The 13,136-nt window shown below is 39.2% G+C and overlaps 1 protein-coding gene across 4 annotated transcripts in view; it reads left to right on the forward strand.

Moving 5' to 3' along the window:
• The window catches only part of B3GLCT (beta 3-glucosyltransferase), a 140,407-nt gene that overhangs the window by 81,691 nt on the left and 45,580 nt on the right, over window positions 1-13,136 (forward strand). For all 4 annotated transcript variants that reach the window (XM_054446047.2, XM_063650743.1, XM_054446050.2 and 1 more), the window contains exon 11: window positions 12,828-12,941. In XM_054446047.2, the coding sequence (XP_054302022.2) occupies window positions 12,828-12,941 (114 nt within the window). The remainder of the gene's footprint in view (window positions 1-12,827; window positions 12,942-13,136) is intronic.

A 13,136-nucleotide genomic window follows, 5' to 3' on the forward strand; every position in this document is an offset into this window, starting at 1 on the left:
ATACATTAACTATAAACCTTCATATTTGCCTAAAATGGCCACACTAAATTCCAAATCCTATTAAATCAGCATATATGAATATATACATTTGTTATACAATGAGTCCTAAGATACTATGAAGAATCAGTATAGCAGTTAAAATAAAATTTTTATTTATCATAAATTTAACCTAAATTTAATATCCTTTTACTTTTTTCATAATATGGAAGGGTTTTGTGGGATCATTTTGACAAATACCTTCTTTAAATAGGTATTGGGGAAATGAACTATACTGCTTTTTGTTTTGTTTCTTTTGCAGCAAGCAGGAACTGTTTGAATTGATTTAATTGATCTTGAAGCTACACTTGGAGTAGTGATTGTTTTCACAATATGAATGTTAAGGATGGTGTTGCTGGCACTTTTTCTTTGAAACACATTTTTCAGGTCACAGTGAAGCAGTAAAATTAGGGACACTCCCTGTTGTATTTTTTATATTCTACAGAAATGAAAAAAAATAGTTGGTTAATTTTGATTTAGTAACTTTGAATAATCTAGTTTACTGCTTTCTTATTTTGCGTAAGTTTGAGATACTCTTTTTAGATATTCATGAAATCCTTTTCTATTTGAATTTTGAGTCAAAAGTCTTTAAAAATTACAAAATCTTAAAAGCCTATTAGGAGCATTAGAAACAAACCTCTCAAAGCCAGATGCATTGATTTACTGCTATTAATTTGAATCTGGGATCATTAAAGCATGAGGCCTAAAGTGTATCATGAAGTTTTCATATTTGGGTTTCTGTGGTAAGCCGTTTTTCAACTTGGATGTGTTTGTTTGAAAAGATAGTCTAAGGCAACAGGATTTCAGTGACTTTGAAGTCCATTTTGCATGACTTCGTGTAGCCTGCCAAGCCACCACTGGGCTCTGCCCCTCATTTTAAAAGCCTAGTCCAGCCACCAGTTGGCCCAAAGAGTTATCTAGTAATACCAGTTACAAGGATAACATCACACTAACTGCTTCTAACTGCTAATATTTCTTACATTTTCTGGTGTGTGTTTCACATATGTTCTATCACCTAGTTTCATGTTGACACTTCCTCGTGATATGATAATTATTGTTATTCACTTGTAGAAAAAGCTGACTATGGAATGATACACAACTGGCCCAGTTTCTTGTATCCTATTGAGTAGCAGAGCCAAGGACTTGGGTTTTCTGGCTCCTAAGTCCCACATTTTTTTCTGCCACAGCACAGGTATACTGTAATCTCCTTGGATGTATTACAAACTCAGTACTTGATGAATAGTCTTTGATATTCATGTTGATGTCCTGCTATGCTCAAGGTCAGTTTTGACTTGGCCAGAAGCTGTGAAAGTAGGCTTTCCATTTTTAGTAGCAATGGGGATGGCAAGGAATTGAAACCCACACAGGATCTAAAATACAAATCGAGCTGAGAATTTAGACTGCCACTCCTATCTAAGCATATCACTGCTATAGTCAAGCAGAATACATGGTCTGGGGTGTTGGATTTTTTTCATTTTCCTTTCCCTGTGCACCCTATTATCGGGGGAAACCAGCCCCCAATATTCAACGTGAGTCCTTTTCTATTTTCCCTAAGTGTTGGCCAGTCTGAGAAATAAAGGGAAGGAGTACAAGAGAGAAGTTTTAAAGCTGGGTGTCCAGGGGAGATATCACATGCTGGCAGGTTCCGTGATGCCACCTGAGCTGTAAAACCAGCAAGTTTTTATTAGTGGTTTTCAAAAGGGGAGGGAGTGCACGAATAGGGTGTGGGTCACAGAGATCACGTGCTTCACAAGGTAATAGAATATCACAAGGCAAATGGAGGCAGGACGAGATCACAGGACCAAGGCAAAATTAAAATTGCTAATGAAGTTTCGGGCACACATTGTCATTGATAATATCAGGGGACAGGGTTTGAGAGCAGACAACTGGTCTGACCAAAATTTATTAGGCAGGAATTTCCTCATACTAATAAGCCTGGGAGCACTACAGGAGACCGGGGCTTATTTCATCCCTTATCTACAACCGTAAAAGACAGATGTTTCCAAAGTGACCATTTCAGAGACCTCCCCTTGGGAACGCATTCTCTTTCTCAGGGATGTTCCTTGCTAAGAAAAAGAATTCAGCGATATTTCTCCTATTTGCTTTTGAGAGAAGTGAAATATGGCTCTGTTCCGCCTGGCCTACAGGCAGACAGACAGACTTTAAGGTTATCTCCCTTGTTCCCTGAACATCGCTGTTATCCTGTTCTTTTTTCAAGGTGCCCAGATTTCATATTGTTTAAACAATTTGTGCAGTTAACGCAATCATCACAGGGTCCTGAGGTAACATTTCATCCTCAGCTTACGAAGATGACAGGATTAAGAGATTAAAGTAAAGACAGGCATAGGAAATCACAAGAGTATTGATTGGGGAAGTGATAAGTGTCCATGAAATCTTTACAATTTATGTTCAGAGATTGCAGTAAAGACAGGCGTAAGAAATTATAAAAGTTTATTTATTTATTTATTTATTTATTTATTTATTATTATTATACTTTAGGTATATCTCCCAATGCTATCCCTCCTCCCTCCCCCTACCCCACAACAGTCCCCAGAGTGTGATGTTCCCCTTCCTGTGTCCATGTGTTCTCATTGTTCAATTCCCACCTATGAGTGAGAATATGCGGTGTTTGGTTTTTTGTTCTTGCGATAGTTTACTGAGAATGATGCTTTCCAATTTCATCCATGTCCCTACAAAGGATGTGAACTCATCATTTTTTATGGCTGCATAGTATTCCATGGTGTGTATGTGTCACATTTTTCTTAATCCAGTCTATCATTGTTGGACATTTGGGTTGGTTCCACATCTTTGCTATTGTGAATAATGCTGCAATAAACATATGTGTGCATGTGTCTTTATAGCAGCATGATTTACAGTCCTTTGGGTATATACCCAGTAATGGGATGGCTGAGTCAAATGGTATTTCTAGTTCTAGATCCCTGAGGAATCGCCACACTGACTTCCACAATGGTTGAACTAGTTTACAGTCCCACCAACAGTGTAAAAGTGTTCCTGTTTCTCCACATCCTCTCCAGCACCTGTTGTTTCCTGGTTTTTTAATGATTGCCATTCTAACTGGTGTGAGATGGTATGTCATTGTGGTTTTGATTTGCATTTCTCTGATGGCCAGTGATGATGAGCATTTTTTCATGTGTTTTTTGGCTGCATAAATGTCTTCTTTTGAGAAGTGTCTGTTCATGTCCTTCGCCCACTTTTTGATGGGGTTGTTTGTTTTTCTCTTGTAAATTTGTTTGAGTTCATTGTAGATTCTGGATATTAACCCTTTGTCAGATGAGTAGGTTGCGAAAATTTTCTCCCATTTTGTAGGTTGCCTGTTCACTCTGATGGTAGTTTCTTTTGCTGTGCAGAAGCTCTTTAGTTTAATTAGATCCCATTTGTCAATTTTGGCTTTTGTTGCCATTGCTTTTGGTGTTTTAGACATGAAGTCCTTGCCCATGCCTATGTTCTGAATGGTAATGCCTAGGTTTTCTTCTAGGGTTTTTATGGTTTTAGGTCTAATGTTTAAGTCTTTAATCCATCTTGAATTGATTTTTGTATAAGGTGTAAGGAAGGGATCCAGTTTCAGCTTTCTACATATGGCTAGCCAGTTTTCCCAGCACCATTTATTAAATAGGAAATCCTTTCCCCATTGCTTGTTTTTCTCAGGTTTTTCAAAGATCAGATAGTTGTAGATATGCGGCGTTATTTCTAAGGGCTCTGTTCTGTTCCATTGATCTATATCTCTGTTTCGGTACCAGTACCATGCTGTTTTTGTTACTGTAGCCTTGTAGTATAGTTTGAAGTCAGGTAGCGTGATGCCTCCAGCTTTGTTCTTTTGCCTTAGGATTGACTTGGCGATGCGGGCTCTTTTTTGGTTCCATATGAACTTTAAAGTAGTTTTTTCCAATTTTGTGAAGAAAGTCATTGGTAGCTTGATAGGGATGGCATTGAATCTGTAAATTACCTTGGGCAGAATGGCCATTTTCAGGATATTGATTCTTCCTACCCATGAGCATGGAATGTTCTTCCATTTGTTTGTATCCTCTTTTATTTCCTTGAGCAGTGGTTTGTAGTTCTCCTTGAAGAGGTCCTTCACGTCCCTTGTAAGTTGGATTCCTAGGTATTTTATTCTCTTTGAAGCCATTGTGAATGGGAGTTCACTCATGATTTGGCTCTCTGTTTGTCTGTTGTTAGTGTACAAGAATGCTTGTGATTTTTGCACATTGATTTTGTATCCTGAGACTTTGCTGAAGTTGCTTATCAGCTTAAGGAGATTTTGGGCTGAGACAGTGGGGTTTTCTAGATATACCATCATGTCGTCTGCAAACAGGGACAATTTGACTTCCTCTTTTCCTAATTGAATGCCCATTATTTCCTTCTCCTGCCTAATTGCCCTGGCCAGAACTTCCAACACTATGTTAAATAGAAGTGGTGAGAGAGGGCATCCCTGTCTTGTGCCAGTTTTCAAAGGGAATGCTTCCAGTTTTTGCCCATTCAGTATGATATTGGCTGTGGGTTTGTCATAGATAGCTCTTATTATTTTGAGATACATCCCATCAATACCTAATTTATTGAGAGTTTTTAGCATGAAGAGTTGTTGAATTTTGTCAAAGGCCTTTTCTGCATCTATTGAGATAATCATGTGGTTTTTGTCTTTGGTTCTGTTTATATGCTGGATTACATTTATTGATTTGCGTATATTGAACCAGCCTTGCATCCCAGGGATGAAGCCCACTTGATCATGATGGATAAGCTTTTTGATGTGCTGCTGGATTCAGTTTGCTAGTATTTTATTGAGGATTTTTGCATCAATGTTCATCAAGGATATTGGTCTAAAATTCTCTTTTTTGGTTGTGTCCCTGCCCAGCTTTGGTATCAGGATGATGCTGGCCTCATAAAATGAGTTAGGGAGGATTCCCTCTTTTTCTATTGATTGGAATAGTTTCAGAAGGAATGGTACCAGTTCCTCCTTGTACCTCTGGTAGAATTCGGCTATGAATCCATCTGGTCCTGGACTCTTTTTGGGTGGTAAGCTATTGATTATTGCCACAATTTCAGCTCCTGTTATTGGTCTATTCAGAGATTCAACTTCTTCCTGGTTAAGTCTTGGGAGAGTGTATGTGTCGAGGAATTTATCCATTTCTTCTAGATTTTCTAGTTTATTTGCATAGAGGTGTTTGTAATATTCTCTGATGGTAGTTTGTATTTCTGTGGGATCGGTGGTGATATCCCCTTTATCATTTTTTATTGCATCTATTTGATTCTTCTCTCTTTTTTTCTTTATTAGTCTTGCTAGCTGTCTATCAATTTTGTTGATCCTTTCAAAAAACCAGCTCCTGGATTCATTAATTTTTTGAAGGGTTTTTTGTGTCTCTATTTCCTTCAGTTCTGCTCTGATTTTAGGTATTTTTTGCCTTCTGCTAGCTTCTGAATGTGTTTGCTCTTGCTTTTCTAGTTCTTTTAATTGTGATGTTAGGGTGTCAATTTTGGATCTTTCCTGCTTTCTCTTGTGGGCATTTAGTGCTATAAATTTCCCTCTACACACTGCTTTGAATGCATCCCAGAGATTCTGGTATGTTGTGTCTTGGTTCTCGTTAGTTTCAAAGAACATCATTATTTCTGCCTTCATTTCATTATGTACCCAGTAGTCATTCAGGAGCAGGTTGTTCAGTTTCCATGTAGTTGAGCGGTTTTGAGTGAGATTCTTAATCCTGAGTTCTAGCTTGATTGCACTGTGATCTGAGAGATAGTTTGTTATAATTTCTGTTCTTTTACATTTGCTGAGGAGAGCTTTACTTCCAAGTATGTGGTGAATTTTGGAATAGGTATGGTGTGGTGCTGAAAAAAATGTATATTCTGTTGATTTGGGGTGGAGAGTTCTGTAGATGTCTATTAGGTCTGCTTGGTGCAGAGCTGAGTTCAATTCCTGGGTATCCTTGTGGACTTTCTGTCTCGTTGATCTGTCTAATGTTGACAGTGGGGTGTTAAAGTCTCCCATTATCAATGTGTGGGAGTCTAAGTCTCTGTGTAGGTCATTCAGGACTTGCTTTATGAATCTGGGTGCTCCTGTATTGGCTGCATATATATTTAGGATAGTTAGCTCTTCTTGTTGAATTGATCCCTTTACCATTATGTAATGGCCTTCTTTGTCTCTTTTGATCTTTGTTGGTTTAAAGTCTATTTTATCAGAGACTAGGATTGCAACCCCTGCCTTTTTTTTGCTTTCCATTTGCTTGGTAGATCTTCCTCCATCCTTTTATTTTGAGCCTATGTGTGTCTCTGCATGTGAGATGGGTTTCCTGAATACAGCACACTGTCGGTCTTGACTCTTTATCCAATTTGCCAATCTGTGTCTTTTAATTGGAGCATTTAGTGCATTTACATTTAAAGTTAATATTGTTATGTGTGAATTTGATCCTGTCATTATGATGTTAGCTGGTTATTTTGCTCGTTAGTTGATGCAGTGTCTTCCTAGTCTCGATGGTCTTTACATTTTGGCATGATTTTGCAGCGGCTGGTACTGGTTGTTCCTTTCCATGTTTAGTGCTTCCTTCAGGAGCTCCTTTAGGGCAGGCCTGGTGGTGACAAAATCTCTCAGCATTTGCTTGTCTGTAAAGTATTTTATTTCTCCTTCACTTATGAAGCTTAGTTTGGCTGGATATGAAATTCTGGGTTGAAAATTCTTTTCTTTAAGAATGTTGAATATTGGCCCCCACTCTCTTCTGGCTTGTAGAGTTTCTGCCGAGAGATCCACTGTTAGTCTGATGGGCTTCCCTTTGAGGGTAACCCGACCTTTCTCTCTGGCTGTCCTTAACATTTTTTCCTTCATTTCAACTTTGGTGAATCTGACAATTATGTGTCTTGGAGTTGCTCTTCTTGAGGAGTATCTTTGTGGCGTTCTCTGTATTTCCTGAATCTGAATGTTGGCCTGCCTTGCTAGATTGGGGAAGTTCTCCTGGATAATATCCTGGAGAGTGTTTTCCAACTTGGTTCCATTCTCCCCGTCACTTTCAGGTACACCAATCAGACGTAGATTTGGTCTTTTCACATAGTCCCATATTTCTTGGAGGCTTTGCTCATTTCTTTTTATTCTTTTTTCTCTAAACTTCCCTTCTCGCTTCATTTCATTCATTTCATCTTCCATCGCTGATACCCTTTCTTCCATTTGATCGCATCGGCTTCTGCATTCTTCACGTAGTTCTCGAGCCTTGGTTTTCAGCTCCATCAGCTCCTTTAAGCACTTCTCTGTATTGGTTATTCTAGTTATACATTCTTCTAAATTTTTTTCAAAATTTTCAACTTCTTTGCCTTTGGTTTGAATATCCTCCCATAGCTCGGAGTAATTTGATCGTCTGAAGCCTTCTTCTCTCAGCTTGTCAAAGTCATTCTCCGTCCAGCTTTGTTCCATTGCTGGTGAGGAACTGCGTTCCTTTGGAGGAGGAGAGGTGCTTTGCTTTTTAGAGTTTCCAGTTTTTCTGCTGTGTTTTTTCCCCATCTTTGTGGTTTTATCTACTTCTGGTCTTTGATGATGGTGATGTACAGATGGGTTTTTGGTGTGGATGTCCTTTCTGTTTGTTAGTTTTCCTTCTAGCAGACAGGATCCTCAGCTGCAGGTCTGTTGGAGTACCCGGCTGTGTGAGGTGTCAGTCTGCCCCTGCTGGGGGGTGCCTCCCAATTAGGCTGCTTGGGGTTCAGGGGTCAGGGACCCACTTGAGGAGGCAGTCTGCCTGTTCTCAGATCTCCAGCTGCGTGCTGGGAGAACCACTGCTCTCTTCAAAGCTGTCAGACAGGGACATTTAAGGCTGCAGAGGTTACTGCTGTCTTTTTGTTTGTCTGTGCCCTGCCCCCAGAAGTGGAGCCTACAGAGGCAGGCAGGCCTCCTTGAGCTGTGGTGGGCTCCACCCAGTTTGAGCTTCCTGGCTGCTTTGTTTACCTAAGCAAGCCTGGGCAATGGCGGGCACCCCTCCCCCAGCCTTGCTGCCGCCTTGCAGTTTGATCTCAGACTGCTGTGCTAGCAATCAGCGAGACTCCGTGGGCATAGGACCCTCTGAGCCAGGTGTGGGATATAATCTCCTGGTGCGCCGTTTTTTAAGCCTGTCGGAAAAGCGCAGTATTCGGGTGGGAGTGACCCGATTTTCCAGGTGCCGTCTGTCACCCTTTTCTTTGACCAGGAAAGGGAACTCCCTGACCCCTTGTGCTTCCTGAGTGAGGCAATGCCTCGCCCTTCTTCATCTCGCGCACGGTGCGTGCACCCACTGACCTGCGCCCACTGTCTGGCACTCCCTAGTGAGATGAATCCGGTACCTCAGATGGAAATGCAGAAATCACCCGTCTTCTGCATCGCTCACGCTGGGAGCTGTAGACCGGAGCTGTTCCTATTCAGCCATCTTGGCTCCTCCCCTCGAAATTATAAAAGTTTTAATTTGGGGAACTAATAAATGTCCATGAAATCTTCACAATTTATGTTCTTCTGCCATGGCTTCAGCCGGTCCCTCCGTTTGGGGTCCCTGACTTCCCGCAACACTCTATGGTAGAAATACTTCAGTAACAAAGGCCAAATGATGAAGGAAAAAAGTCTAGAGAAACTGTACTTGTCTTTGCCAAGTTGAGAGTGGGCTGTACTGTTAATTGTGGGCACAGTGTCCCCTGGCACTGGGTGGTAATGGCCCCCACTCCTGCTTCATTATATGTTGGTTACCTTCTGGGATGAGAAGGAGAGATGGAACATGTTCTGTTCAAGGCCCTAGTCACAGCAAGGGAAAATATAGATTGCATTTATTTTTTATACTCTCATGGAAGAATTGATAATAAAACCAAGTTTCACAGTGAAAAGAAATATTTTAAATATTGTACTTTCTTGGCTTAACAATAACACATTTATGTAATTGCTTTTGTCTGGATTCTGACTTAAGTGAAACATAGCATTCTTAGAACACGACAAGCAAAAATATACTCTGTTTTTTGGCTCAAGGAAGTAATACATATTGACATCATTGAAACAGCAGCACCCTCTGAGAGGCAAGCATTTAGTAGGGTTTTAAAGAAACTTGAGAACTGTTACATAAGGTGATGAATTGGGCATAGCATGTAAAATTATATTTAAGCAAGGAAATGATCTCTGGTGTTTTAATATTCAACTTGATTGCTTCCTCTTGGGTTCTGTGTTTTCCACTGTGTGACCTGAGCTGTCAGAAAACCTTCAGAATTTTCTTTGCATCATTTTTCCATGCAGTTTGTGTACATGTCTTACGTACCTCGTGGCAGCCACTGGTTTTGTTCATCAAATAGTGGGTTGTGGGATGCTCTCCTGCAGTCTCCCTCTAATTAAAGAGGTTAAATTGCTGTTTGCTCAGCCTTTAGTTCCTTTCCACAGCTTCCTAAGCTCTTAAAAATTAGCACTATATTCCTTTCAGATTAAAAAAAAAACAAAAACAAAAACCTGTTTGCTGTCTTTACTGCTGTGGTCTTGTCTAGAGGCAAATCTGAACAAACTGATTGAAAGGGGTGTTTGGTGGCTGGTGTTCTCTTTGACTAAAGAGGCTTACATGTACTGTGGTACAGACTGCTTACTTAAAAGGCGAGGCTTGAATTAAAATACAGCCAGAAGGCCAGACTCTAATCAAATGAGGTGATTAGATCAATGAATGAAGAGAGGAGAGGAGTCAAGTGTTGTCTTTCCCTGGCTGTTGAATAGCTGATGTTCCAGATTGCCCTACAGTGTTGTGTTAGGTCATCCAGGAGGGATACTTTTCAGGCTTAGGTACACCTCAGTCTTTAAAACGAGGAATTAGGACACATTCATGTGTGTGTCCCTAATCTGCTCCTGAGAAGAGAAGTGCAATCAGGGTCTTATTTTGTGACCACTGACTTGTACACTGAGACAAAAGGGCCATCTGCAAGCTGAAAATAGTGGATTCCTTAAAATAAAAACTATTCACATTTGATGGTGTGGTAGTTTTAATAAAACGTTCAAGCGTCAAGTTCATTTTCATTTATAATCTGAGACAGTTTTACAAGTCACCTCCCTGGGGGTAAAAATGCATGTTCTGTCCTCATAGTGAGACACATCTTCTGCTTAGAGTCTAGAAAGCTCTAAGAAAGATTTATGCCATCTGTGCAGCTAGCATTTTTATAGTAAAATTTTTTTACTTTGCTCTAAGTTTAAGTTATCTCGTGACAAACTTTCTTGAAAGAGGCATTGACTGTTATTATGTGATAGGAAGTATGCTTCTTTATTGAAAAGGAGATAATGTATCAGGTAACTTATTAAAGTATTTTCTCAAATTTTAATCTTTAGGAATACAGTGCCTCAATACAATATGAAATATTTTGTAAATAATAGAATGAATTCATTTTAGAATTTAAATGATGCTAATAAAATAGACCATTATTTTAAAAGTTTAACTAATTTAGAATCAACCGTGGTTGAAAATAAAGCCTTAAGCTGTTTTTTTGGAAGACTTTAAATCCTTCGTGGCTAAGAGATATGACAGACACAGCCGGGCGCAGTGGCTCACGCCTGTAATCCCAGCACTTTGGGAGGCCGAGGCGGGTGGATCACGAGGTCAGGAGATCAAGACCATCCTGGCTAACACGGTGAAACCCTGTCTCTACTAAAAAATACAAAAAAAATTAGCTGGGCGTGGTGGCGGGCGCCTGTAGTCCCAGCTACTCAGGAGGCTGAGGCAGGAGAATGGCGTGAACCCAGGAGGCAGAGCTTGCAGTGAGCCGAGATCACACCACTGCACTCCAGCCTGGGCAACAGAGCGAGAGAGCAAGACTCTGTCTCAAAAAAAAAAAAAAAAAAAAAATGACAGACGCATGGAGATTATGTTGACAAGGGGAGAGATGTACAAACTGTTGAATGCTTTAGGTGTTACAGAATCATAATATCTTAGTATATCTAAATGGTTGGCTTGTTTTAAAATGATTAATCAAAGGCTGAATTGCCTTTATGAATAAGATCTTCCTTTAACAAGCTTCCACAAATAATCCTAGGCCTTTTATTGAAATGCCTACAAAATTCAGTCCTCATTCAACTGTTGAGTGCCTACTATGTCCTAGGCACTGTGCCAGGTGTTGGGAAATGAGTCATACACACACTAATTCTTACCTTTAGTGTAATTTCTATTTTACGTGTTTCAAAGTAAAAGAGAAAGCAAAAGCACTAACTCACCCTTGATTTTGATTTTAATTTTATTTAAATCAGTTAATTGAGAAGAAATACCCGTGCTCTTTAGTAAACCTATTAGAGCGAAAAAGGACTGAAAGCCTAAAGGCTGAGGAAATTGAAAGCAAAATTTGCACAGCCTGCAGGACCCTTGCTGGGGACTGAGGAAAGTTCTTGACCTTTCCTCACAGCTTCCTTCAGCATTATGCAATGGAGGATATTTTACCCAACAGTGTGAACTTTTAGTGGCTGCAGGGAGCCCTTTCTGGGGTAAGTTCTCTTGCTTATTATATGAAAAGCAAACTGCCACAGCAGTGCCAAGGTTAACATTTTTGTTGTGCTGAAATTTGGAAGTAGAACAGAGTGAAATTTTTTAAAATTTCTTTTTTTCCTTTCTTTGTCCGCCAGTAGCCCTATCTATTATTTAGTACATCTTTGACCGTTTTAACATGTAGAAACCTTTAGAACTATCTGCTTCTTTATGGTTGCAGAAAAATTTTATTTTAATATACAAAATTAATATTTAACTGGTAATTTGGTAATACTTTTAGCAGATGTGCAGAACTCAGTTTTTTTAAAAAAAAAAAAGCCAGTGAAAGAGATTATAAAATGATGCACTTTTGTATTTTCTATATAAGGGCTGTCTGAGCTGGACTCAGAATTTGCTTACTTATTAGCTAAACACTTAAATTTTACATTGGAACATCAGTTTTTGCATATATTTCTATTAGAGTTGGGAACAGGGGAAAGATACATGATCTGATAAAGTTTCTCAAAAGTTAAGTGAAGATTTGGTTCATCAGAGTTTTGACAGGATATAAAATCTAAATGTTTTTTCTATTGAAAAAACAAGAAACCACTTTTTAAAATTCAGAGATGCATAAGCAGTAATTTGTTTTTTAAGTGTAAAAGAAAAGAATTACTTGGTCAGGTGAATTAATATCAAGTAGTGGTAAGTCTACATGTCAGGTATGCAGACAGAGCTATCTTTGAGCCTCCAAAGCAAAAATACAGAAAACCAGGACAGCTTTCTGTTCTGTTTATTGTGTTAAAACAATTTAGCTGCTAATGATAGAGTTTTAAAGCCTGCAGTAGTTTTGAATGTTATTACTTCCACATTTTTCAAAAGTACAACATCGTAATATCAGTCATCATATGCAGTGATTCTTATTTGGCAAGGTCATGCCTTTTGTAGGGTTGGGTAGTTGTGTTAGAATCTTTGGGTGGGGACATGCATAATTTGCAAAGGTCTTCCCATGCTCCATGGTAAGAGGGATGGATTTTCTCTTACCATGCTCCATGGTAAAAGAAAAATTAGTTAACATTAATGTAAACACCACAGCATAATCAAACCAGAAAATTTATCATTATATGGAAGTAAGTGCATTCATCACCAGGAATGAGAAATGCTTTACTCTAGAGAATGTTGAAAATGCTTCAAGAAGAGGGTTTTAGTCAACAACGTTGGCATTTCTCAGGGTTGGAAGCAAGCAACTCTTGGAACACCTGAAGAACAACCAGTAATGTTTCTCTCCTTTGTAGATGATTATACTGCCATTTTGAATTTTTAAGCTTCCTTGTGTAACTGTGCCACTGATGTCACCTCTGTAATTTTTTTCAGTACCTATTGTTAAGCAGACTTGGGAAAGCCAGGCAAGTCTCATTGAATACTATAGTGACTATACTGAAAATTCCATTCCTACTGTGGATTTGGGAATTCCTAATACAGATAGAGGTGAGTCCATAATTCTTACTACTCTCCTTATTAAACATTCCCATTCTGTAAATACAGTAAATTAGGTTAGGATAAAAATGAAATATTTTATAAGTGCTATAATTTTTGCCTCATATTAGTTTTTTCCCTTCTTCCCTCACAGATACAGATTGGTTCTTTCAAACTAAGGGCTTTATAGTACGAAGTGTTGCAAGT

The sequence above is a fragment of the Pongo pygmaeus genome, chromosome 14 (assembly GCF_028885625.2).
Source record: "Pongo pygmaeus isolate AG05252 chromosome 14, NHGRI_mPonPyg2-v2.0_pri, whole genome shotgun sequence".
NCBI lineage: Eukaryota > Metazoa > Chordata > Mammalia > Primates > Hominidae > Pongo > Pongo pygmaeus.